Source organism: Protomyces lactucae-debilis, assembly GCF_002105105.1.
Source record: "Protomyces lactucae-debilis strain 12-1054 chromosome Unknown BCR37scaffold_21, whole genome shotgun sequence".
In the NCBI taxonomy this organism is placed as follows: Eukaryota; Fungi; Ascomycota; class Taphrinomycetes; order Taphrinales; family Protomycetaceae; genus Protomyces; species Protomyces lactucae-debilis.
Window position 1 is genome coordinate 223,304 of NW_024468013.1, and position 24,046 is coordinate 247,349.

Genomic DNA, 24,046 nt, shown 5'->3' on the forward strand with positions numbered 1-24,046 from the left:
GACATGAGCTGTACGGGTGTTGTTGTCTGGTGTTGTAGACTCTGGTATAGATTCACCAAAGTGTAACGACTGGGCTCGAAGGGGATTGACGGAGGTACGTTGGAAGCTGAGACGTCAGCAAGAGGTACGAGGCAGAGCTGGTCGAGTCTACTTCGGAGGCACTAGACAACAACACCCGTACAACTCATGTCATCCGAACCAGTCATCCCTGTGGGTATGACCCCCGAAGAAGCCATCCAGGCCGCGGTGTCATATGTGCAATGAGTCGTCGAGCTCTGGTCAAGGGGCGATAGCGGCCCCGTCGAGGATGCTAGCTTTGTCAACGCGCATGCCCATGGCGACGATCTGGGCGTCTTTGGAAATTTGGGTGCCGGTATCGCGATGGAACTACACGCCGTGGCCGGTCTCCTCGAAAGAACCGACTAATAAAAGATTCTGCTCTAGTATTGGGATAGAGAGGACGTTTTTGCATGTCAAACCGGCGTTGTCTGGCATAGCAGAGCAACCGTCCCGGAGCCACCGCATTGCAACCACCCGCTGCCAAAATTGACCATGGTACCGGCTTCCTTAACAGAGAAGCCGGTCATCATGTCATTTATTGGAGTCATGTGCGAAGTAGCACCGTAGTCAATGGTCAAAGCTTTCTCAGAAGCATTTTCGGACTCGTTGCAACGCAAGCGTGGTCTTCCACGAGACTTGGTGATCTCTCGCGGTGCTGCATAGGCGCTTGGGCCCTAGCCTCCATAGCACCGCCTTCCTGCTTGCAGGATTACAGCATGTGGCCGACTGACCCGCAATGGATGGTGATATTTGAGGTCTCCTGTTGTTGCGGTTGTTGCGCTTCCCGGCAGACGATCAGATGGCACGGAAGGTTTGTTACGGAGCAGTTTAGCGTACCGGGTTTGGGCCCTTGACACTTTTGGTATCGTTGTTCATGGCAACCATGATACTCTTGATGGTATCAAGCAAGCATTGACTTCATCCAACTGTTTTAGTACCTACGTCACAAGGTAATCCGCCACAACAGGTGATGCGACAAATATCATCATCAGCACTGTTACGCAGCGTAACCCCAAGACTGCATCGGTCTCTTCGAACTTCCCGTTTATTTAGATCGTCACTTGCGGCGGAGGCATCAGTCAGCCAGATACCGCTTTCCTCGTGCCTGCTCGTGTATCTCATATTACCCCACGGATAGAGGTCATGCAGCCAAACAGGCTTCCTGCTCATCAAATACATTGGTCAAAGTGTTTTCACTAGTCATAGCAAGTTGAGTTCATTCAATGGCCTCGCTGCTTGCCACCTCTCTATGCTTTTTGTCATCTAAAGCGAGTGCCTGATGAAGCGTCTCTCTACCCATCTTGCGAAACGCACTACATTCGCATCGACGTATTTTGCGTGTAACGTTGCAACGACAATCAAGCAAGGCCACAAGATGAGCATGAAGCACAACCAGCCAAGCGATAGTCTCAGCCATCCAGGAAGGAAGTCATCTGGATCAGGCTCTCGTAGCGAGATATCGAATCCAGCGCCCACAGGGCGATCTGGTGCCTCAAACTTCCCAACAAGGAACGTCTTGACAAAGGTTCCTAGACAGTCGTAGAGTTCAATGTGGCAAAGATAGAGACTGAAACTGCATCGACCGGCCCAGCGTACGGCAGGAAGTCTTGTTAGGCGTGCTTGCCATTTAGGACTGTAGGCAAAGCAAACGAGCATGAGAAAGGCGCCGGCTGATTGAGTATACCGAGGGACTCTCTCTTCGGAGAGGATGTGATGGAGCCATTCGTATCCAGGATTCGTGTACCAGTCTTGAACTCTAATTGGAGCACTTGATAGGTATAAAGCCAACGCAAAGACAAGTTTGCCGAGCAGGGACATGCGTCTTGACGAGCGCTGTGGTTTGCTGCTCGCGAAGGGAGGATAATGCATCAACGTAAAATCGGCAAGCAGCATACCGGCCAAGAAGTTGCTCGCCCACCATGATTTGACAAGAAGCGCCCAGATAGAGATGAATGCGATAAAGCTTCGGCGTTTGATGGCATTGGTTGTACGCGCAAGACTGAGGGTGACGACGAAACATACGAGACTTCCGTAGAATTCCAACGGCAAGGTCCACAATACCCATTCATAGCGATGACCAAGGTCTGTCATATCTACGCGATATGCGAAAGGGTTGAGCAAAGAAGTCGTAGATCTGGCCCACTCGAGCAAGTGCCAAAGGACATTGCCATCGTTCGGTTGTGGAAAGTAGGCATCGTGGTTGCGTAATCTGAGCAAGACGAGGATCATGCCGATGAATCCATGAAGCGCCACTGGTAGGTACAGTCGAATGCCGCGACGAAAAGTGGCACTGCTCAAATTGACGAGCACTTTAGCCTGGTGAGCATCCGTTGCTCGCTGAACGTCCTCTTTGGACTTGTTGCTTTCCGCATCTGACTCGAGCAGAAGTCCTTGACTTTGAATGTGACGCAGGCTGCTTTGCGTCAAGACCCATCCACTGGCCATGAAAAAGATGCACACCATGGTTGGTCCTGAACCGACTAGCAGCTTGAATCCTGGTAGACGGAAAAACCCCGAATATGGCGGACGAGTCGCCTCCCCAGTAGGTGACACAAAGTCAAAATTGGGGATTGCCATGTATGCAGCATTGACTTCGACGAAATGGCCATTCCAATGATGAAAGACCACCAAGATTGCTGCAATACCGCGCAAACAATCCAGCCAAGCCGTCGGTCGTAGTTCCTCAGTCGATGTAGTAGGTTGAAACAGGGACTTGAGGCGCGCAAACAGCGTATGGTCGCTCGCGCCGTGTGTCTTTGCGAATGCCATTTGCACGTTGTTACCACCGTCAAAGTCGCGCAGCTCTATTGCAGCATCATCCATCTGGTTCAGCGTCTTGAGATCCACTCGATCCGCATCAGAAGCGTTTTGCATGCAAAATCAACAGAGACTCGGACACTTGTGCTCTATGGCTTAGACTTTGTACGAGGTCGTGGATGTATTTGGTTCGTGGCTGCTGTACAAATTCCCCGAGTGGAGGCGCGTTTAAATTCCGAATCTGAACAAGTACAGTCGAAGTCTTGTCATCCTACAGCTACACCTGCTGCTGCTGCGGCTGCTGCGATTCATGCTGCTGTGCATCACTTCTGAGCTGGGCGACCTCCTCACGCAAGTCTTCAGCTGAAGTTTCCTCGCCACTGCTGCCTCCATCCTGGTCGTCTTCGCCCATTTCACTTGGATGATAGTCTTGATCAGAGCTTCCGCCATCTTCTGCATCGTCTTTTGCATTGTCCTCCTCATCTTCATCATCAGAAAAGGCAAAAGCAGGCACAGGCGGCCGCCAGAATGTAAAATCTGTATAGTCGCTCTCTTCCTTGACACTTGTGCTCTTGACCGGCGGGAAGAAGTGATCCACAAGATCATTCATGCTGATATAGGAGACCTTGTAGCCAGCAAATTGAAGAAGCTCCATCTGTACATCTCCATAAGAGTTGATTGTGAAGATGCGAGACGACCGAACATCCACATAACGATATGAAATAGCATCCGTGATCCGATTACCGAAGCCTGCGTGGAAAGGCTTGTTTTCCTTACCAAAGAGATTTTGCAAATCTCGCAGACACTGCATCTTGAAGACTTCGGGTTTGCGTAAAATCACTTCTCGCCGCAGCGCTGCCATGAGTCGATCAGGCGATAGAATGACGGGACCATGAGGAAGCTTGTACTTGTCCTGCACAATAGACCGTAGGTAATTTCTCGTTGTGTCTGCTTGGCCAACAGACCTGGAAGACAAGTAAAGCCAATGATAGCCATTGTTAGCGATATCTGTGTACAGCTTGGCAACGCCAGGGTGAGTCCAGTCGCGGCCTACCATGTTGAGCAGATGACCTAGCGCATCAGACTTGGTGATGGTGCCATCAATGTCTGAAATGACAATGGGCGTGTCAAACTTCCAAAAGAAGAGAGATGCCGTGCAGACACTCTTGCCTACCTTGAAGGACATGCTGTTCTCTCCGTCTTTCAGCTTGAGACCTCTGAGCTGATCGGATGTCAACCGCAGTGTCTTGGCATAATTGGGCGAATCCGACTTTTCATTCTGGTTTGCAAAAGGCGATGGATCACTCGTGACTTTGTGCAGAGTCGGCATCTTGGGGCCCTCTTGATCTTCTGGGACTGGCGAGTTGGAACGAATGCTCTGTGCGTACTGCTTGGTCTCTTCTGTTGCGTAGATCCACAAGTTGCCTCGCTCATCCGCTGACACAAGTGACTTGCCTTCTGATGTCAACTCTTCACCTGCAATAATGTGGTCAGATATACTCCCCATTTGAGTAAAATCATCGTCGTGACTCTTGTAGCCATGCATGTCAAGCATAATATCACCTGCATCTGTCACATGCGTCGGTATATCCTCAAGAGCCAACTTTTTGAGCAACTCCTCAGCCTTCTGGATGGCATTTTGTGTACTCATGCTCAAATCGCTCCGCAGCTTGATATCCGCCAGAGTCCCCGCGGGATATGTTTTGAGCATTTCAAGACCAGCATTTGGATCTGACGCATTGACTGTATGCCGCCGACTCTTGCCAATTGGTTCAGAAATTGCTGGGGAATCGGGCCGCGCACTCAAATCAAAAGCTCCCCAATCGCCGGAGCGTGGTCTTCTGTCTGGCTCTGAAGTAGGTGTGATCGGACGCTCCAAGTGACGCTCATTGAGGTTCCCAAGCTCGAGTGGCGCATCACTGGCCCCCGCACTACTCGCCCGTATGTGCTGCTGTTGTTGCTCGTTCAGTTCAAAGAATTCAGGCTCCGGCAAGGGCGACGATGACCGTCCCGTGGGACTCGCAACAGGACTCACGAGAGGCGACGTTTGTAAATCCTCCGGAACATCACTGTCTGTTTGAAAGACGAAAAAGGCCTCGCCGCCATCACCCAATTTCATGCCATACTCCACTTTCTCTTCGTTGATGCGAAATTCCACCTTCTTCTCGCTTGGCCTCAGCAGCTGGAACTTGCCAAAGCGTACGTGAAAGGGCGAACATGCAAGATCACCATCCTGTTGTTCCACGACAATCACATCGATGGCGCCAGAGACTGTAGCGTTAGTGGGGGAATTGGGTATCGGTGATTGACTCACGTGTCGCCGGGTTGATGGAATTCCAGGTCTTTGAGACGGAGCCTATGGCTCGTCCAACGAGATTCATGACAGACCCGCTGCACGAGCTCAGTAACAAGCAACTGCAGATGGAGTTACGTAGCTAGCGGCAGCAGTAGAAGTGGATTGCAGTTGGTGTGTCATGATCATGTGATTCGGCCCACCCGCCAAGACTGCAACATCCAGCGACTCTCTACCACCACAACTTACAACAGCTTAGGCGTTGCTCTGTATCAGCTGCAGTCTCACAAGACAGGCAATAGTGATGCCCGCCAGTGTCGCAAATATCTATGCTCATTGCTCGACCAGCTATCTAACCTCTCCAAGATACAACCGCAAAGCCTGCTAGTCGCAAGACATAAGAAAGTGGATACATGCTCAAGCAAACGCATGCTTCAGACCAAGCTGGTGAGGTCTACTTGCTGCAAGAGTGGTAGAGACCAAGCTGGGTGCTCACTGCGTTCTTGATTGCAAACAGGACTCTATGGACCTACAATGTGCTCGACAGGAAGTAGTGGGAGTTGTCCCTTAATGACAGCGTTTGCAAAGATGTCTTGGAAACGTGTCTGTTTGACGTCACAACTGTGCAACTCTTGGGCTACATCGTTTCTCCATCCAGCATCACCATGGACCCTGCCAAAGTCGCAACTATCACCTCCTGGTTGCAGTTGAAATCAATCCACGATGTTCAAGGCTTCTGTGGCTTTGCCAACTACTGTTGCAGTTTCATGCGCAGTTACAGCAAAAATCACAAAGCTCTCGTACCAATTGCCCGAGGCTAACGACACCGAATTCGTCTGGTCGGAAGAAGCGGACAATGCTTTCGAATTGAAATTCTTGTTCACGACCGCCTGGATTTCGATACACTTTGGTTCGACTTGTTCAGCTCATACCACCTTCACATTCACATGTGCACTCAGCTCAAGTCCGGCATTTGGTCGCTGTCTTCGATGCACCAGTCTGGCTCTAGAAAGCTCGGATCAGGTCGAGTGGAATAGTAGATCAAGCCATTCGTGTCGAACTTTCATGGGCAAGAAGTAGACGAGCCTGAATTTTTGGGACCTTTCTTGGAAGCTGCGCTTCTTCAGCTCTTGGAATTTGCAAAGTCTGTCTGTCCAGTACAAGCCGTCGCGGAGGCTGATCACCTCATATGCGCCTCCCTCCAGTGACAACTGACAAGAGCTGGGCTTGCCTGCCACCTGCACAGACACCGCACCGCTCGAGAACCTAAATTGGAAAGAACTGCGTTGACTGCGTATTGATATTGAACTGAATAAATATTGCTTCAGCGAACATCTTGGGTACCGATGGGCGAAATTTGCGGGCCCCTCTCAAACGCAAAATCGAGTAGTACTCGCTACGGTGACCACTGGCTACTGACTAGGCCAACCTCGTTTCCCGCATTGGACCCGCAATGGCCGCGTGGCCCACACAGATCATCTTGATGACCGAGTGCGAAATCACCGTACACTGCAGTTCTAGAGATCGTGTGGCCAGGTAGGCCCTGCCACTTAGGCTACAAACTTGGCACAAAGCCTACAATTCACGAAGCAACTCCTGCGACTCTGCGAATCTGCATGCTCCGTTCAGATCTCCCGCCATCATATTGTGTGAGGCCGACTTGTGAGGTGTGATTCATAAGTCGTGCGTCGTGCATCGCGACAGGCCGTCGAATCTACTCACTGCCACTCATGCCGCGCTAGTTGATCCGCAGATCTAGATTAGCTAGAGGCACAGCTCATTGCCTTGGCAGCCACGATCCATGATTGATATTGTACGTAGGTAACGGTAGGTTACACTGCTATCTGAGTAGTTGGTCAACGCCACAGTCTCTTTCAGCCCCAGAACCCATTTTGATCTCCTCCTACACGCGCTCCAGCTGCAGATCCGATTGTGTCTACGCAGTAGAGACTTATTCCTCGAGAGACCCTGAGTCAAGACTCGAGACTCGAGGGTCGGGGAGACTCGAGGGTCGAGATTCGAGAGTACCGAGTCTGCCCAACCAACAACAGGCCACTGCATCCTGCAGCGGCACTGCTAGTCTGCTACAGCGGCGTAACAGCGCGAGCTTGCTGTGCCTGAGCCTCAGGTTCTGACTTCTGAGGCTCTGTCACTCTGAGCAGTGAGCGCTGTCCGAAGTTCGGAGTGAGTCTCCGAGAAGCGATCGGATCGCCAGCATGTCCGATCAACTTGATCGTCTACCCGGCTGCAGGCACAGTGCGGTTAGATCTGTATCGGTTCGATCCGTCCGATTTGGCCTAGCTAGTCACAGTCTTGCAGACTTGCAGTTGCAGTCTTGCAGAGCACTAGTCCCGGTCGCGGTTCTTACGATCGTAATGCAAACGACCATTCGACGACACGCGCGTCAAGATTAAGCGGCCCGTCTGCTTTTGATGTGGGGTCTTGTGGGATGGATACTGACCAAACCCGCATGGCAAATTTGGGCAAATCCAAGTTTCAGGCTGCAGCCGGCAGACTTGGAAGTTGGAACCGAGTCAAACGACGCGAGGAAGTCGGGTATCGGTGCTCCGATCGCAAAGGCTGGACCTGGGCTGGGCATTGGGCAGCCTGGGCCTCGAGTCAGGCCTTCGACAGGCGACAGCGCCGCGACACTCTCATACTCACCCACTTGCTTTCAGATTCATTGAGATCATCTCTGCAGTCAGCTGGACATCCTGGGCGCTGATTTCTCCGTTATACTTGTTTCCACAGAGTCTCACTTCAATTCCCAGCTGCTTGCTCTGTCTCGGCAACAACTGAGCTGATTCTCAGCTCAAAGCTTGCTTAAGGTCAAACGCGCGCTGAGACTGTACACAACGACCCCGCGGCCGAGGCCCGCGTGCCTTGTACTCCTGAGTCTCCCCATACGCTCCTGCTGATCCATTATGTCCTTGTCTGAGGTCTCCTATAGCTAGTCGCTTTGCTGCACATGCTGGAGCTGCAAACGCCGATCTGTTTCGGGCTTCATGACCAGATGCGATTCTGTAACCTGCTCAGTTGTCTTGGCACCGATAGATGTCGACAACTCGTCGCGCAAAAGCTCGCAACCTCGCCAAAAACGCACTGAAGACAGCTCCCTGACTTCTGCCATACATGGCAAATTGGCAATGCTAAATATTTATCGTCAGATCGTGACTCTGGGGAAGCAAATTACGCCATGGTCTGCGGTTCCCCCTGAACATTCTCGGGGTGCAAAAGCTTGGCAAGCTAGCCAAACAACGCAAAACGGCGTTTAAAAGATGTCGTTTGTTTGTCGCTTCGCTCGCCCTCGTGTCCCCCTGGAATCATATCTGGCGTCTGACTCGAAGAGAAAGGGTATAAGGAGCTCCTTCTCCAGCGGCAAGGCTTCCTCTCCAACACTAGCAAGACAGACACCACAATCATGGCCGATGTCAAGCCAGGACCTTTTCAGCGCTCGCTTGGAGCTAGCGCTATCGGTACACCACCTCAGATCTTTAACTCTGTGCTCTTTCTTGGCACAACGATTTTTGGCATTCTCGGAGCTGCTCGTGGGTTTGACGAGGGCAATATCTCTGGCATGTTGGCATCTCCCGCTTTCCAAGCACTCTTTGGTCTCAAGAAAGACGCCACGCATACCGCCCAGCAAGTAGCTGATGTCAAGGGCAACATCTCTGGCATGGTGCAAATATGCTCTATAGGTGGTGCTCTCATTGCTTTCACAATCACAGACAGGATTGGTCGTGTGTGGGCTCTTCGTCAGCTCTGTGTCCTTTGGATTGGCGGTGTCTTGCTACAAATCTTTGCACAAAACATTGGCATGCTATATGCCGGCCGCGCCCTCGCTGGCCTTGGTATTGGTCAAACGACTGTGGTGGGCCCCACTTACCTCGTTGAAGTCGCCCCTCGTCAAATCCGTGGTCTTTGTTCCGGCATATTCTCTGGCTCAGTCTACCTTGGCATTATGCTTGCCTACTTTGCCAACTATGGGTCGGCTCTTCATCAAGTGGGTCGTATTCGGTGGCAGATCCCAATTTCCCTCCAAGCTGCATTCGCCGGTATGGCATTGGTGCTTTCAATTTTTGCCATCGAGTCGCCTCGTTTTCTCATCATGAAAGGTAAGCACGAACAAGCCGCCAAGAACCTGTCAAAGCTGCGCGGCCTCCCGATCGAGCACGAGTATATGCAGTCAGAGCTTGTCACTGTGACTGATGCTCTTGAGAAGGAGCGTGCCATCATGTCAGGACGCACTCTTACCGGTCGCATCTTTGAGATTGTAGGCACGCACTCCAACCGTTTCCGTTTGTTTGGCATTGGAATCATGATTCAGCTCTTGGGTCAGTGGTCCGGCGCAAATTCAATCACCGTCTACGCGCCTGAGTACTTTTCTCTTCTTGGCATTCACGGCACGGAGACTGGGCTGTTGGCGACTGCAGTCTTTGGCGTCGTCAAGCTCCTTTCCTCTCTCAGCTGTGCCTTTTTCCTCATTGACAGAATCGGTCGAAAGCGCTCGCTGTACATTGGAGTTGGTCTCCAAGCCATCTCAATGCTGTACATCGCAGCCTTCCTTACTGCGGCTCCAGAAATATCCTCACCGGAGGTGACAAACCACAGTGCTGCCGTGCGACATGCCAGCGTATTTGGCATCATGATGATCTACGTCAACGGCTTTGGCTGGGCCATGGGTTACAATTCAATCCAATACCTCATCAACTCAGAGTTTGCAAGCCCACTACACATAAACAATGCTAACCAGCGATTAGAATCTTTCCTCTTCACCTACGTTCACTATCTGCGTCGATCATCATGGCCGTTCACTTTGCCAACCAATATGGAAACTCAAAATCAGTGCCCACCATGCTTTTACCTAGGTCAGAGGGCGGCATTGGACCAGCTGGAACAATGTGGTTCTTCGTCGTCATTTGCGCCCTCGGTCTCATCTACATCTTCTTCTTCTTGCCAGAAACTGGTGGCTACACTCTTGAGGAGATGGAGGACATCTTCAACTTTCCCTGGTGGCAGATTGGACGCAGGTCAATAAGCCTACGTCGTTCTGGAGATTCGCGTCGGTCTTCAGGCGGAGAGGAGTCGGTTGACTGCGAAAAGTCTGGAGGTCAGCATATTGAGACAAAGTCTACATGCAGCAATGATGCATATGTGACGAAGTAATACATGAGCCATCGAATTGGAGCTGTCTTGCTGTTCTACGATCAACAAGCTTACTTAAATTGATTAGCAAGCATTCCGCGTTACTCTTGATGAAAGCTTGGGATCAAATCGGTGTCATCTGAACATCTCGCTAGACTCGGCCCCTGCCCACAGGTTGACGACGGCGAAGAGCCAAGGCACTACACGATCTACACCAAGTCTGCAACTCTGCGATGTGTCCCTGAACAGTCCGCGACCATTGAACAGCAGCACAGTGCATTCACTGTATTGAGTGACTGCGGTTCAGTGCCTCTTGTGCCTCACACTAGATCAGTCTAGATGACACCTATTATGACGAGTCTATCGTCGGAGTCTTGCCCTCCGTAAGCACCCGCCCTACCGATCGTGGCTTGGCCTTGACTCCAGGGCTTTCTTCGGCTGTGACCTTGAGACCGTGTGAGCATTGTGAAGTCGGGAGAGCAGCCGGCTGCCACTGCCTACCAGCAGGCTGGCAGCAGCGCGTACAACAGTTATTACAAGCCTACAACTACTCTCATAGGCTGCTGCGGCCATCTTTTACGGTTCTACCATTCTGCAACTTAGCGAATGATGCTGCCATTGTACTGCATTGAATGCAATGATGCGCTGAACCCATTCATATGTAGTGACGGTTGCAGTCCGTACGTCGTATAGGAATAGTCTCATATATGCTTCCAATCTACGGATATGTCGCGGTGTGCCCGCATCTTTAGGTGGCCAATCAACAAGCTTGAGCTCTATAGAAGGCTGGCAATTGGTGTTCCCAGCTTCCCGTGATTTCCTGAGGCCCACGATTTCATGAGCCTTCGAAGGTGAAGGTTGGACTTGAACAAATTGAGCCTCGCTTGCACTGTCCTCGTCGCTGCGAGCTGCATCCCAAAGTGGAAATTGTTGTGCTGACCAGCCGCTGTAGAGATGAAAGGAGCGCGGGATGGGCTGGCCGCTGTCAGAATCGTAGATCAGCCGTATTCAGATGCCACAGCCCAAGACTCACGATCTAGTACTATGCACCCTGACGACTTGTACCAAGCTACTGACGGCATCACGCCGAGTGAGAAGGCTTCTGAATACAAGAAAAGGACGCTTGTTCCTGTCACAGTGTGCAGTGTGCACCTGAATCTTCAAGCGTGTGCGGTGTGCCGCGGCGAGTGCGCATCGATCTCGTAAATTGTACGTCGTATCTATAATCTAGCTGAGTCATGACCACGATACAATAGCCCGCGCTCCAGAGTGGCAGAGATCGTGTTCAGCTACGCTGAGCGGCTACGCCTACTCAACTTTGCCTGATTGGCAACTAGAGTTGGCGGATGGCCGGCTTTGGGCCCCTTAATACAGGAATTAGCAAACCCGACATGATCCAGGATCACCCAACGCTCCAACAACTCAGACTGAATGAAGCGCACTTGACCATCGTCGTAAAGGCGTATACGTACCACGGTACCACATGCTGCCATTTGTGTTCGGTGTGCAGCATGCTCGTCACTTGACTCTGTCCGTCGATCGTCGTATGTCTGCTTGCAGCAGTGCATCTAGAGTCTGACCCCGGTGTGACCCGCTTGTCTCTGGCCCTGTCAGCAGGCTAATAGTTTGAGGCTGTGCCAGCAGAAAAGCAGCTGCTCTGCAAAGATTTCCCTGCTCGCTTGTCGTCGACTCACGCATCCCTCTGACTTTTGGTCTTCGGATTCAAATGCCGGCCGCTCGAAGTCCAAACGCAGCGCCCCCAGTGCCCCCCACCTGCAAAATGTGAGGCAGCCTAATTAATTCCTCCACATCTGCGTATTTTGGCGGCGCAACCATGAACTTGCTGCTATACTCGTGTCGGGCGACCTGCAAGGACGCGAAAGGCCCAGTGCCAGGACGACTCCGGGGTCTCATCCCCAGTTTTCTTCACCCGCATCACTCCGGGACTGAGTATGCGCAGCAGTTTGTTCGTCTCTATATAAAGAGGACCACGTCCGCACCTCGGCTAGGTCCTCATCCAGCAGATCTACCAGGCTTTTCCCCTGCCTAGATCCATTGCTTCTTCACCTCACAAGATAAACATCATGAGCGACGTCAAGCCAGGACCTTTCCAGCGCTCGCTCGGTGCCAGCGCTGTCGGCACACCACCTCAGATCTTCAACTTTGTTCTATTCCTTGGAACAATGATCTTTGGTATCCTTGGAGCTGCCCGTGGTTTCGACGAGGGTAACGTGTCTGGCATGTTGGCATCGCCCAACTTCAAGTCCCTCTTCGGCTTGGACCCAAAGAAGAACTCTGCCCAGGAGATCGCCGATACCAAGGGTAACATTGCCGGTATGGTGCAGCTCTGCTCCATCGGTGGTGCCTTCATTGCCTTTGCCATTACAGACAGAATTGGCCGTGTATGGGCTCTTCGTCAGCTCTGTGTCCTCTGGATTGGTGGTGTCATGCTCCAGATCTTTGCACAAAACCTTGGTATGCTTTACGCTGGTCGTGCCCTCGCTGGTCTCGGTATTGGTCAGACCACCGTCGTGGGTCCTACTTACCTCGTCGAAGTCGCCCCTCGTCAAATCCGTGGTCTTTGTTCTGGTATGTTCTCTGGCTCAGTCTACCTCGGTATCATGCTTGCCTACTTTGCCAACTACGGATCTTCACTCTACCAGACTGGCCGCGTCCGTTGGCAAATTCCAATTACTCTCCAGGTCATGTTTGCTGGTATGGCTCTCGTCCTCTCCATCTTCGCCATTGAGTCTCCCCGTTTCCTCATCATGAAGGGCAAGCACGAGCAGGCCGCCAAGAACCTGTCAAAGCTCCGTGGCCTGCCAATCGAGCACGAGTTCATGCAATCTGAAATCGCAACCATCACTGAGGCCCTTGAGAAGGAGCGTGCCATCATGTCTGGACGTACCCTCAGTGGTCGCATCTTCGAGATTGTCGGCACCCACTCCAACCGTTTCCGTTTGATTGGTGTTGGTATCATGATTCAGCTCTTGGGTCAATGGTCCGGTGCAAACTCCATCACTATCTACGCTCCAGAGTACTTTGCCCTTCTCGGTATCCGCGGAACTGAGACCAAGCTCCTCGCAACTGCAGTCTTTGGTATTGTCAAGCTCGTTTCCTCTTTGGTCTGTGCCTTCTTCCTCATTGACCGCATTGGCCGTAAGCGATCGCTCTACATCGGTGTCGGTCTCCAGACTCTCTCTATGCTCTACATTGCCGCATTCCTCACTGCAGCACCGGAAATCTCAGACGAGTCATCCATCAGCTCTTCACACAGCGCAACCGTCAAGAACGCCAGTGTTGTGGGTGTCATTTGCATTTACATCAACGGTTTCGGTTGGGCCATGGGTTACAACTCTATCCAGTACCTCATCAACACTGAGATCTTCCCTCTCCACCTTCGTTCGCTTTCGGCATCTATCATCATGGCTGTTCACTTTGCCAACCAGTACGGAAACTCAAAGTCCGTTCCTGCTATGCTTTTGCCCACTTCTGAGGGCGGTGCCGGCCCAGCTGGAACCATGTGGTTCTTCGTCGTCATCTGCACACTTGGTCTCGTTTACATCTTCTTCTTCCTCCCAGAGACCGGTGGTTACACACTCGAGGAGATGGAGGACATCTTCAACTTCCCTTGGTGGCAGATTGGCCGGAAGTCAAAGAACATGAGGAAGACTGGCGACTTGCCACGCTCTACTGGCGACAACGAGTCTGTTGTTGTCGACTACGAAAAGTCTGAAGGCCAGCACGTCGAGACAATGTCAGTGCACAGCAATGACAAGGCCAGGCGTTAATGCATCTTTCTTTCTTAGCCACCTTCTTGGCAGCTTCTCTGCCCTTATTAGCCTTTCTATACATTAGATGTCAACTATTTACTTGAACTATCGCTAGACCCTTTGACCTGCGACCTGACTCTTTGGGATGATGTGAAGCCATTTTGCTATGTCTGACTCGCGGTACAGGCTGAGTACGGTACGCATAGATCTTGAGAGTTCTGCAAGGACTCGAGGAGTGCTTCGCTTAGGCAGGTGGTGCCTGTCAATCCTCAAGACTAGCCGGCGCCATCATTTTCGCATATTCCCCTGACGTGCCATCTCGTAGACTTTTCACGCGCCTGGTCACCCGGACCTCTAGGTGTCAAAGTCAACTGCAACGACCAGAATTAATGTCGTGCCCATGTTGCAGGAAGGCGGTTGCAAACCGATTTAATCTGGAGCCAAGACAGCGCATGAGTCTTGTCAAAACGTGCAACCACTTGTACTGTGCTACTCCTTGGAGGTATGACGAGCAGGCTTCATCCATGCCGAGTCGTACGATTGCACAAACGACCCCTCAGGACCACACGGGGATCGACCATACATCGCAGAGACTAATTCAACGAAGCGACTGCTAGCAAATCCTTCCAGTCCAATAAACATGTGGCCTATGTCTTCATGTCGAGACGGACTCTACAAGTGGCACATACCAAGCCATTCTTCCAATTGGCAGATCTGCGATAAGCAGTCTGACCAACCATGGAGCCCGGAAAATGTTGCGCAGTAAGATATTATGTTGAAGCATGATGCAAAGCTGAGTGTCACGAGCATCGCCATTGCGCCAAAAGGTGGAAAAGTGGGTCCAGCTAGCGGTAGAAGCTTCGAGGCATGTGCATCTCACCTGAGACGATACCAACATGCTTGCGTCAAGTAAGACAAGCTCAATGAACTCTAGGAGATGCCCAGTGGGGCAGAAGTACTTTGCGAGAACATGGCAAGAAGCAAGACTGTTTTGTTTTCCTCGATTGCGATCGTCGATTGCAAGCGTTGTGGGTGTGAGATCAGATGGTACACACAGAGCCACTGCGACAAGTAATATTGGCATGGGACGATCAAGACTGCTGTCGTATTCAGGCCGCCTTTAAAAGAATCAAGGGTGACCATCACTCATAAAGGATGCATGGCACGAACAGCACGATGTCTTTCAAGATGCTTGTTGTTTACCAACCGATGATAGCGTCGTGCTGCCTGCACCTCGCGACAAACCAACATTTCAACCACTGTCGCCACATCCCGTTGAGCCAAGGGTACAAGGGTACAAGGCATCGTGTTTGCAAGTAGCTACAGTCTCATGGAAGCACATGTCTATAATAGGCAGCAAGGTACATGGCCTCAAACCGCAATCTGCTTCACACTGTGCGGACGTGGTGACTGTCTTCTCTTTCTTTCATACGCACGCACTGGGTGGGTGTCTTTCTTGAAAGTGTAGCGAGAAAGTATGAAGCTGTACGGTATGCCGGCACCTCACCCCCGAATGGACAAGATATTTTTGCCTTTGACCTCAGCATTCGATTTTGGATCCAGCAACTCTGTGAGCGTGATCACGGACCCTTCTTCTGGTCAGTCGTCTTGGAGCGAAATCTCTCAGTCTTGGACAATACCGTCAAGCTGGCAATGCTTGCGGGAGGTTGCTTCTCAAGGGTCATCACTAACGATGGTCAAGAGCATACAGTCTTGACGCAACAGGGTAAGTCATACGTTACTATAGACACGCTCACAATACAGAGAAGTCGTACCGCCAAATCATCCCGTGGCTGCAGTCGCTTTAGCGCTTGAAGGAACTCCCGACCTTGATTTTCTTGCCCGTTGCGTCCGTTTTCAAATCAACGACGACGAACAAGGCTCTTCCTTCCATTTCGGTATTCACAAAGACGTTTACTTAGAAGGCGAAGCTTACATTGCCATTGCGAAACGCTTCTTGATACAAACGCGTGAAGAGACGCACTGCTACGACCACATAGTTCAGCGTGGCATCGCAACACCCATTTATGTGTCTGAATACCGGTATGCTGTCATGCACGTTGATATGCCACCTGGCTCGCGTAATGGTTCGTGTCTTGTGACAGCAGTGGAAGGGTATACCTACTTTGTTCTGGCTGATACAGGTCGCATCATTGGTGATACGGAATTCGGTATCCCTGACTTTTGGCAATCCGTTTTGGCGTGTGATGGGCGTGGTCTTGCTGTGGATCTTTCAATGATGGTTGAACGTAGTACAATGCCGTGCTGGGCACTGTGGGATGAGTAAGGCGTGGTGCATCCCGGGCAGGAAAGTGGACTCGTGTCTGTGGTGCATGGCAGTGGTACGATCAAGCCCGTGTGTGAAGATCTGCAGCTGTCTAATGCAGCATAGGTAGGGTCTGTTGAAACTTGAAGCTTTCCAGTCAAAGCAACATCGCTCAATCCTGGCGAAGGGCATTCCTGCTCTCGTCTGATGAATCAGCAACATTGAGTTCAGTCCATATCTTGAAAGACTCCCTTTGCTTTGCAATTGCAACTGGATTGTCGACTGATTGGTCTTGGTGCGCTCGCAGACTCAGGGCTCTGGCTTCTTCGGCCTGCAAATCTGGTCAACTAGGCCTAGACCTGAACATCTGAGCTGCAATAGCCTTCAAAGGCTTAGTACGAACGCAAATGGCCCTTGAGTCGCTTTTGATCAGTCATGGTCACATACCATTTAAAATTGCTACAAATATTTGCCTCATGCCGCGTAGGCTCACGGAAGAACCACTCATAGCAGGCGAATTGCCGAAAGGTATGCGCTTGCAATTGCAATCGAAAAACAGAATTGACTTATCTTGGCTAGCACATGGCAAGCATACAGGCGCAGGCCCCTGCCTTCCAAAAAATGTCACTTATGAAGAAGCTTCTGAAAGCAGCCTAGGAATCAGCTTTCAAGAGCTGCAGCGTTGTGCTCCAAGGACTATTCACTGTTAGCTCAATTGGAATGTGATGTCGATTCCGAGAAGCTTTGAAATAAGTTGCTCTCCCTACGCAGACATGCTCACCAATTGGACCCCCTGAGACAGGGAGGTTGCCAAAAATATGCATTTGGCAATTTTGAAAGACTGATCACGGCTAGACAGATATTGGGTGAACAATTCCGCGTGTATTTGTCATGCTGATGGACAATTGCTATAAAAGCAGAGGAGTCCCTCTATAACAACTTCCACTGCAGGCAACGACAGCGACCTGACGATTGCTCAGGTCACTGCGCCAAACTGTACGTACATCTCCCTGAATCTTCTCCTAAAGGACTTATACTGATACACAGCAAAGGACCCAAATGTGTTCCGCCAACGATTCCTCATCGCAACTTAAACGCCACGCTTGGCTCTTGAGCTTTTTGTTGGTCTTCGTTCTTGATCCCAGCATGAGCCACAAGGCTGCAGGAACAGGCGTTTGACCTTGTTGGTTGGAACTGAAGGCTGGAGCGAGCTATAAGAACCCTTCAGGAGGGTGTCCCTTACTGCGAAAATGTGGCCTCAAGTTTCCGCCAAACTTAGACTGTATGCCGGTTGATATGGCCGGAACACAGTGCAGCGATATGAACTGGTTCACAATACAAAGCTTGGAGCGGAAAGGGGGCAGTTATTCTTGTCGCCTGAGTAAGATTGAGAACAAGGCCCCACCTGACTATTATGAATTTCTAGTGGCCGCCCATTGTCATGCAAAACCTTCAGCCGGGCAATCGGTTCTCGATCTTGGTGGTCCGCCATATGCGAAATTGTTCTGGGATTTCGTTAAAAAGAAAGCCATACCCTTCAACTGGACGACTGATGAACTCACGGGCAGGCACACGATCGTATATGGTAGTTGCGATGAGTCTGATTAGTGTCACGGGCTAGTCTGCTCACTCTCTGAACAACCGCAAAACCCAATGGGTTTTGATCGCACTACACCGCGTTCTCCGTGCGTAGCTTCTTTAGTACGTCTTCGACATTTATCAGCACCACTTTGCTCAACAATAACGTCTTGATTTGGCCTCCGAGCTCCGAAAGTCTCCTCTGTCCTTCTCTCCTTTTGATTATTTCGGTATATATGGCCAGGCAGCTATGGACATCAAGGGGCAATAGCCCATCCTACTCTCCTTGGTCCGCAGTTCGACTATTTGCATCTGCCTCTCTCTTGTCGGACACAATGCGTTACAAATTCTGAGAGTGTACTATTGCCTTAGAATACATTGTGCGAAGGGCTAGAAAAGCAACACAGCGATTCCACTACTGCAGCTGCGGAGGTCTAGGCAAGACTAGAACATAGGCAATAGAAATAGAGCAAACAGTAGATGATAGGCTTGCTTATAGCTGGCTTGCTTATAGCCCTTTCCGGAGAGATCGACAAAGTGGGCGAGAGAGTACACAGGTGGCTCCACTGAAAGAGCTGCTCCAGCAACAGGATACGCCATGATAGCATGACTTGTGCATTTGCCTGTTCAGGCCGATGATACGCATGAGCGTTGGCCTTCTTCTGTTCACATTGAAGGATACCTGGATCATGTCAATTCAAAACAATTTCGTCAAGTGCGCTTGCTGATTGTCCATCAGGTCGTAGCGCTTGCGCGTTTGCCTATTGAACCTGCAAGGGATACGATCATAACTCTTTTCTTTTTGACTTCCCGAACACGGTCGTTGCAGCTCTTCAAACGCGATTTTCAGACTGTTTCCAGGAGTCAGTGCCCATCAGGAGACACCTTCTGTACTGTAAGGCCTCAGGTTCCTTACGTCGCTCCTCCTTCACTTTCACCGCTCAAGCAGCTATACGTATGTAGTAGGCGTGAATAATGAGATGTGGAAGAAATTAAGGAATGAAAAGGGAAGAAGAAAGTATATAAAGGAGTCGCCAGCACAGCAAGTCCGGGAGCATGTTGTTAGACTGGTCAGGAGAATGCTGAAGCTGTGACTGCTATTTGTAGAGTCAGGGGTGTCCTTGATAAAAGGGACCTGCTGGCATATTCTAGGAATCAAGTTTGTTAGATATAAATGAGCTTCGAGATTCTGCGGGATTCGAAGATGGGTTCAGGAGGTGTCTCCTGACGAGCACTGACTCCTGGGCGAGGCCTTGGATTCGGGGTTTAAAGAGCTGCAGCGGTGTCCTCTAGGGACTAGTCACTTTTGGCTCAACGGGAATGCGAGGTGAACTCCGAATAGGTCTGATAGGTTATGAGCCTTGCGCTGGCGTTGCGCAGTGATGGCAGAACACGAACTTACGGGAAAGGTTTCGAAGCACAGTATCACCGCACAAGGAGGTTGCAGGATAGCTGTTGCGGGAATTCGAAGCTGGGTGAAGTGTTAGATATAAATGAGCTTCGAGATTCTGCGGGATTCGAAGATGGGTTCAGGAGGTGTCTCCTGACGAGCACTGACTCCTGGGCGAGGCCTTGGATTCGGGGTTTAAAGAGCTGCAGCGGTGTCCTCTAGGGACTAGTCACTTTTGGCTCAACGGGAATGCGAGGTGAACTCCGAATAGGTCTGATAAAGTTGCCATCTCCTATATACCTGACTGTAACGAACACGCAGCCTTAAACCTCGCATCCGACTTTCCCGCACCACATGCTCTAGCAACTCATCGCGGCTCTTCTACCTTCCGCCCTTCAACGACGCTTATCACCTCAGCACGTTGCCTATCGTCTCGCGCCTAGCTTCCTCGCTTCCGGCAACGCTCTGTCACGTTGTCCTTACTCGCTCTCTTACTCGTCGACGACGTCTACCACGTCGTCCCTTGTTCTGTCTCTTCCTTATCCTGCAGCTCGGACATCTCCACTGGGCTCATGCAATCTCGCTTCCCCTCTTCTTTCACTGTTCTCCTGCTGAGAGTCGGCTCCCGTGGGCTCCATCCCCATCATCGCCATCCGCTCTCATGCTCGTACCTGGTAGACATAAGTAGGCAGCCTTCCGCTGTCTTGTTCCTTAGTTTACAATTTCTATTCTTGTCCCCTACATCTCGCCCAAGTCCTGTCTTCAGCACAAGCATTCGTCCTGTCCTGTTCGCCCTTCGTCACATTGACACATGTGCCATGCCATCTGATCGGCGAGCCAGCCGAGCCGTTGTGAGGCCGCAGCTCACCTTGCGGCCTCACATGTACCCAATCTCGAATTTCGCAGACTTATGAAGCTTATTCTCATCTGACAGATTTTTCATTGATGGATGAGCGTAGTGCGTTGCTGTACTAAGCGATGTGGGATGACCAAGGTGTGGTGCACGTTGAGCTTGAGAATGGGCAAGTGTTGGTGGTGTATAGCAAGGAGGCGACTGAGCTTGAACGGTCTCATGCTGCATTGGTAGGGCCTATTGATACTTTCAATTACAGGATCATTCAGTCTTTCGAGGGGTATTCCTGCTCTAGTATGACGAACTTGAAGCATTGAGTACAGCTAGCAACTTGGAAGATCGCCTTTGCCTTTGACTTATAATTGCAAGTAGAATGTTCAACTTATAAATCGGGATGCGCTCGCAGTGTCGCAAATATCAGTCGATCGGCTTCTCTGGTCTGCAGATCTGGCCTGGAAGGCCTAGGACTGCGTGTATCTTCAAAGGCTTCGCGCAATTGCAAACATGACTCCGAGTGGCTGTTTGTTCAGCGCCGCTTGTTTACTCGATACGAAGTATGTGCACACCAATCGTCCCTACGAAAAATTTACCGGAGTGTACCAGAGCCAACCGGTGGATAACCGTGAGAAAGTTCCAAGCACAGCGGATTACTGGAGCCAACCGACTTCCAAACTTGACCACCGGAGGAAATCCAGCGGATATGAAGAGGCGGATCACTCAGCCACGCTAAAAGGCAGACAACACGCAAGGCAATCACTGTTATCAAGTAAACAGAGGCCAACATCCGCTCATCATCAAATCTAGAAGCTATTTATACTGGATTTGATAGCCCTCAGCTACCCATAAAGAGTGCTTCTGCCCTCGTAAGCGCCATTTTCGCTTGAGCAGCTTGCCTGCTGCTCTTTTTTTATCGAGCCCTTTTCTCTCATATTGGCCAGTTGATTCAAGAAGACGGCAAACTAGCACAATGGCCTGCAATATGTGTCCTTGTTTGCTGAGAGACCTTGCGCCGCACGACAACTTGGTCTTCAAGACCTTGATGCCTGCTATCGTATTCAAACAGATAGAAAACTTCCCATAGCTCACTATTGCATGGTCGTCAACCTCGGGCGTTCCATGCGTCTGCTCACTGAACGCGACCATGCTTCGTGAATGGAGGTCATTCGCAGCGCACTTCACAACGAAGATCTTTGTGGTGCTCTGAAGACGAGCAAATTGGCATCTTGGTCACGATCACAAGTTGGCGTCTATAGGCTGAAATCTGGAAGAGTGCAGCGCTAGTGTCACGCACTGACCTCGTCGCACTGTGGTCTCGTCTTCATCCGGCTACTCAGCCTCGTCTGTCTCACTCGGGCTCCCAGCGCTCCTATCTTTCCGCTATCACGATGGCACCTGCAAGCTCTCAGCGCTACCTCACGTTCCGACGTATCCCTTCCTATTGGTTCTCCATGCCGCATGGCTTCTCTGTCGCATGGTTCGTGCTCAGACACGTTTCGCTCGCTAGCATCACTCGGTCTTCGCCAAGACCTTCATCGGCAACTGCCAGTGTTCTTTTCAGGGTCTTTGCCATCGCCCACTTCTATCTCGTCTGTTCAGTTGCTTTAGGCTGGCAGTGTATAAAAGGAGCGCTTCTCGCACCTTTGTAGCATTGTCAGCAACATCAGTTTACATTCAATACTATCTTCTGTTTGCAAGTCTCTGTTGCCAAAACCACACTCCTACTACGCTCCCTGTCTCCAACGGTACGCCTTGCCTCGTCTAGTCGTGATCGTTACAGTTTGCTGACCATACGGCAGGTTTTACCAGAGACATCATTTCAAACATGTCCAACATTCCAACACCCGAAGACTTCTTCAACTTGCATCAGCAAGTCAGTGGCCTCATCACCGAGATGCAGCGCCTTGGAGAAGCCAATGCTCAGCTTCGAGCAACGGTCGAGTCTCAGGCCGCTAGCCTGGAGTTTCAGCGCCAGGCCACGGCCGAAGCACCCTCAGCCCACGTCAATCGACACCTTGGTAAGGTTCACCCAGACCCAAAGTCATTCGATGGGTCTAGTGACGCCGTGCCCGTACGAGACTTTATTGACTCTTGTGGTTTGAAGCTCTCCGCCGAGCGAGAGCGCCTCGTCACGGAAGCCGAGCGTATCTCTTACGTTGGTGGGCTTCTCACTGGTGCTGCCCTCAAGTGGCGTCGCTCGTTTGTCGTGGCCGATCCACACAACCCCGGCTTGACGCGCCTCACTTTCAACACTGTCAAGGAGCTGTTTGACTCCTTGGACACTGCCTTTTCTCGAGGTGACGAGAATGTCGAAGCTCGCAACGAGCTCAAGAAGTTGCAGCAAGGAAAGACGTCCGCATCCCGTCATGTGGCTGCGTTCCGCGCCATCACCGCGCCTCTGGATCTGACAGATGAGACCAAGGTCTTCGAACTTCGTCGCACCTTGAATCCAACTTTACGTTCGATCCTTTCCTTGTCCAACCCATCAAAGAAGGACTTTACCCAGTTCTGCGAAAAGGTGGTTCAGTGTGACGAAAACTTGCTCGAGAACGCCCAGGATGAGGGGTTGGACCATTATCTCTCAGGACGCAACCCAATATCCTCTGTCGTCCGCTCCACCGCTCCTCGCGCCTTTGGAGAAGTTGTCATCAAGACTGCGCCTGTTGCCACCACCACTCAAGGAGGCGACCGAATGGACCTTTCTGCAACCACAACTCGCGCACCCCTCACCGATGCCGAGCGTCAGCGTCGACGAGATTTGGACTTATGCAGATACTGTGCTAGCCCTGATCACAAGGTGCATGACTGCAACGAACGCCCAAAAGGCCAGGGCAATCGGAAGTAGTCCCGACTATCCTCTCTTCCATCACTCTGTGCGCAACGACGGAAAGCAAGCTCCTCCCTTCGGGCTTGTCTCCTCTCCTCACTCTCGCCCTTGCGTCTCCTCATCGCATGCTCGCTGTCACCATCTCCTCGGGGTCTCGCTCTTCGGACAGTTTTGCTATGCTTGACTGCGGCGCAACCAGCAACTTCATCGATTCCCGTTTCGTCGAACGCTTGCAATTGCCCACTTCGCCGCTGCCATACTCGGTCAAACTCGAAACGATCGACGGTGGTTCACTCTCAGATGTGGAGCTCATGACTTCCCCTCTCAACCTCCGGGTAGGAAGTCATACTGAGCTCTTGTCCTTTGCTGTCACGGATTTGGGTCGCTACGACGCTGTTCTCGGGTTGCCATGGCTGGAGCGCCATGATCCCCAGATCACGTGGTCAACAGCCGACCTCAAATTCCCTGACACATGCGCTTCACATTGCGACGGCTCGCTGCACACTCACACGGGGACTCCGCCAAGTGACGCTCGCCTTCTCACAGTCGCGGACGTCCACATTGTTGCACCGGGGTCTTTCAAACGTCTTGCCCGCGATCATGACGTTCTCTACCTGGATTTCACGGATTTGCTTGGCGCACGGCCAGAGCTCGTCGAAGGTCTTGCGGAAATCGATGTCGAGCCAAGTCCAACTGCTCTCGAGCCTGCACAAGCGTCGATTCCCGCAAAATACCATGACTTCCTCTCAATTTTCTCAAAGGTGGAAGCTTCTCGACTCCCATCGCGTACCAAGCATGACCACAAGATACCCCTGGTTCCCGACTCTTCGCCGCCATGGAATGCTTTGTACGCGATGAGCTCTGCCGAGCTGCAGGTCTTGAAAGACTACCTCGACGAACAACTTGCCCTCGGCAATATCTCTGTGTCCGAAAGCCCCGCTGGCGCCTCGGCTCTGTTTGTCAAGAAGAAGGATGGGTCTTTACGTCTATGCATCGACTATCGCGGCCTCAATCGCATCACTGTCAAGAATCGTGCGCCGCTGCCACTCATATCGGAAACCTTGGATCGTCTTCACGGGGCGAAGGTCTTCACGAAGCTCGACTTGC

At 51.4% G+C, this 24,046-nt stretch overlaps 7 protein-coding genes across 7 annotated transcripts; 4 read left to right on the forward strand and 3 right to left on the reverse strand.

The window, feature by feature from the left end:
• Positions 1-863: 863 nt before the first annotated feature.
• On the reverse strand, positions 864-2,934 carry BCR37DRAFT_400735 (acyltransferase family-domain-containing protein; the record flags this gene model as incomplete). Its single annotated transcript, XM_040871818.1, has 1 exon — positions 864-2,934. The coding sequence occupies one exon, from the start codon at positions 2,932-2,934 to the stop codon at positions 1,324-1,326; it is 1,611 nt and encodes a 536-aa protein (XP_040722892.1). The 3' UTR covers positions 864-1,323.
• Positions 2,935-3,094: 160 nt separating this feature from the next.
• BCR37DRAFT_371428 (Lipin/Ned1/Smp2-domain-containing protein) lies at positions 3,095-5,198 on the reverse strand (the record flags this gene model as incomplete). The annotated part of the gene is made up of 2 exons (XM_040868347.1): positions 3,095-5,088; positions 5,132-5,198. The coding sequence occupies 2 exons, from the start codon at positions 5,196-5,198 to the stop codon at positions 3,095-3,097; spliced, it is 2,061 nt and encodes a 686-aa protein (XP_040722893.1).
• A 3,333-nt stretch (positions 5,199-8,531) lies between these two features.
• Positions 8,532-10,276, forward strand: BCR37DRAFT_395135 (general substrate transporter; the record flags this gene model as incomplete). The annotated part of the gene is made up of 2 exons (XM_040871581.1): positions 8,532-9,826; positions 9,871-10,276. The coding sequence occupies 2 exons, from the start codon at positions 8,532-8,534 to the stop codon at positions 10,274-10,276; spliced, it is 1,701 nt and encodes a 566-aa protein (XP_040722894.1).
• Positions 10,277-12,000: 1,724 nt separating this feature from the next.
• On the forward strand, positions 12,001-14,140 carry BCR37DRAFT_383078 (general substrate transporter). The gene has a single exon (XM_040870006.1). The coding sequence runs from the start codon at positions 12,340-12,342 to the stop codon at positions 14,044-14,046; it is 1,707 nt and encodes a 568-aa protein (XP_040722895.1). The 5' UTR covers positions 12,001-12,339; the 3' UTR covers positions 14,047-14,140.
• Positions 14,141-15,358: 1,218 nt separating this feature from the next.
• On the forward strand, positions 15,359-16,315 carry BCR37DRAFT_395137 (uncharacterized protein; the record flags this gene model as incomplete). The annotated part of the gene is made up of 3 exons (XM_040871582.1): positions 15,359-15,389; positions 15,497-15,754; positions 15,795-16,315. The coding sequence occupies 3 exons, from the start codon at positions 15,359-15,361 to the stop codon at positions 16,313-16,315; spliced, it is 810 nt and encodes a 269-aa protein (XP_040722896.1).
• A 1,282-nt stretch (positions 16,316-17,597) lies between these two features.
• Positions 17,598-18,057, forward strand: BCR37DRAFT_383080 (uncharacterized protein). The gene has a single exon (XM_040870007.1). It carries the CDS (start codon positions 17,615-17,617, stop codon positions 17,900-17,902), a length of 288 nt encoding a protein of 95 aa, XP_040722897.1. The 5' UTR covers positions 17,598-17,614; the 3' UTR covers positions 17,903-18,057.
• Positions 18,058-20,890: 2,833 nt separating this feature from the next.
• Positions 20,891-21,392, reverse strand: BCR37DRAFT_383092 (uncharacterized protein; the record flags this gene model as incomplete). The annotated part of the gene is made up of 1 exon (XM_040870008.1): positions 20,891-21,392. A coding segment is annotated over one exon (276 nt), but the record flags the coding sequence as incomplete, so codon positions are not given.
• Positions 21,393-24,046: the final 2,654 nt, after the last annotated feature.

Bases quoted from the DNA above. Each gene is read 5' to 3' on its own strand.
- BCR37DRAFT_383078 (XM_040870006.1), top strand. From the start codon at position 12,340: ATGAGCGACGTCAAGCCAGGACCTTTCCAGCGCTCGCTCGGTGCCAGC.
- BCR37DRAFT_383080 (XM_040870007.1), top strand. From the start codon at position 17,615: ATGAACTGGTTCACAATACAAAGCTTGGAGCGGAAAGGGGGCAGTTAT.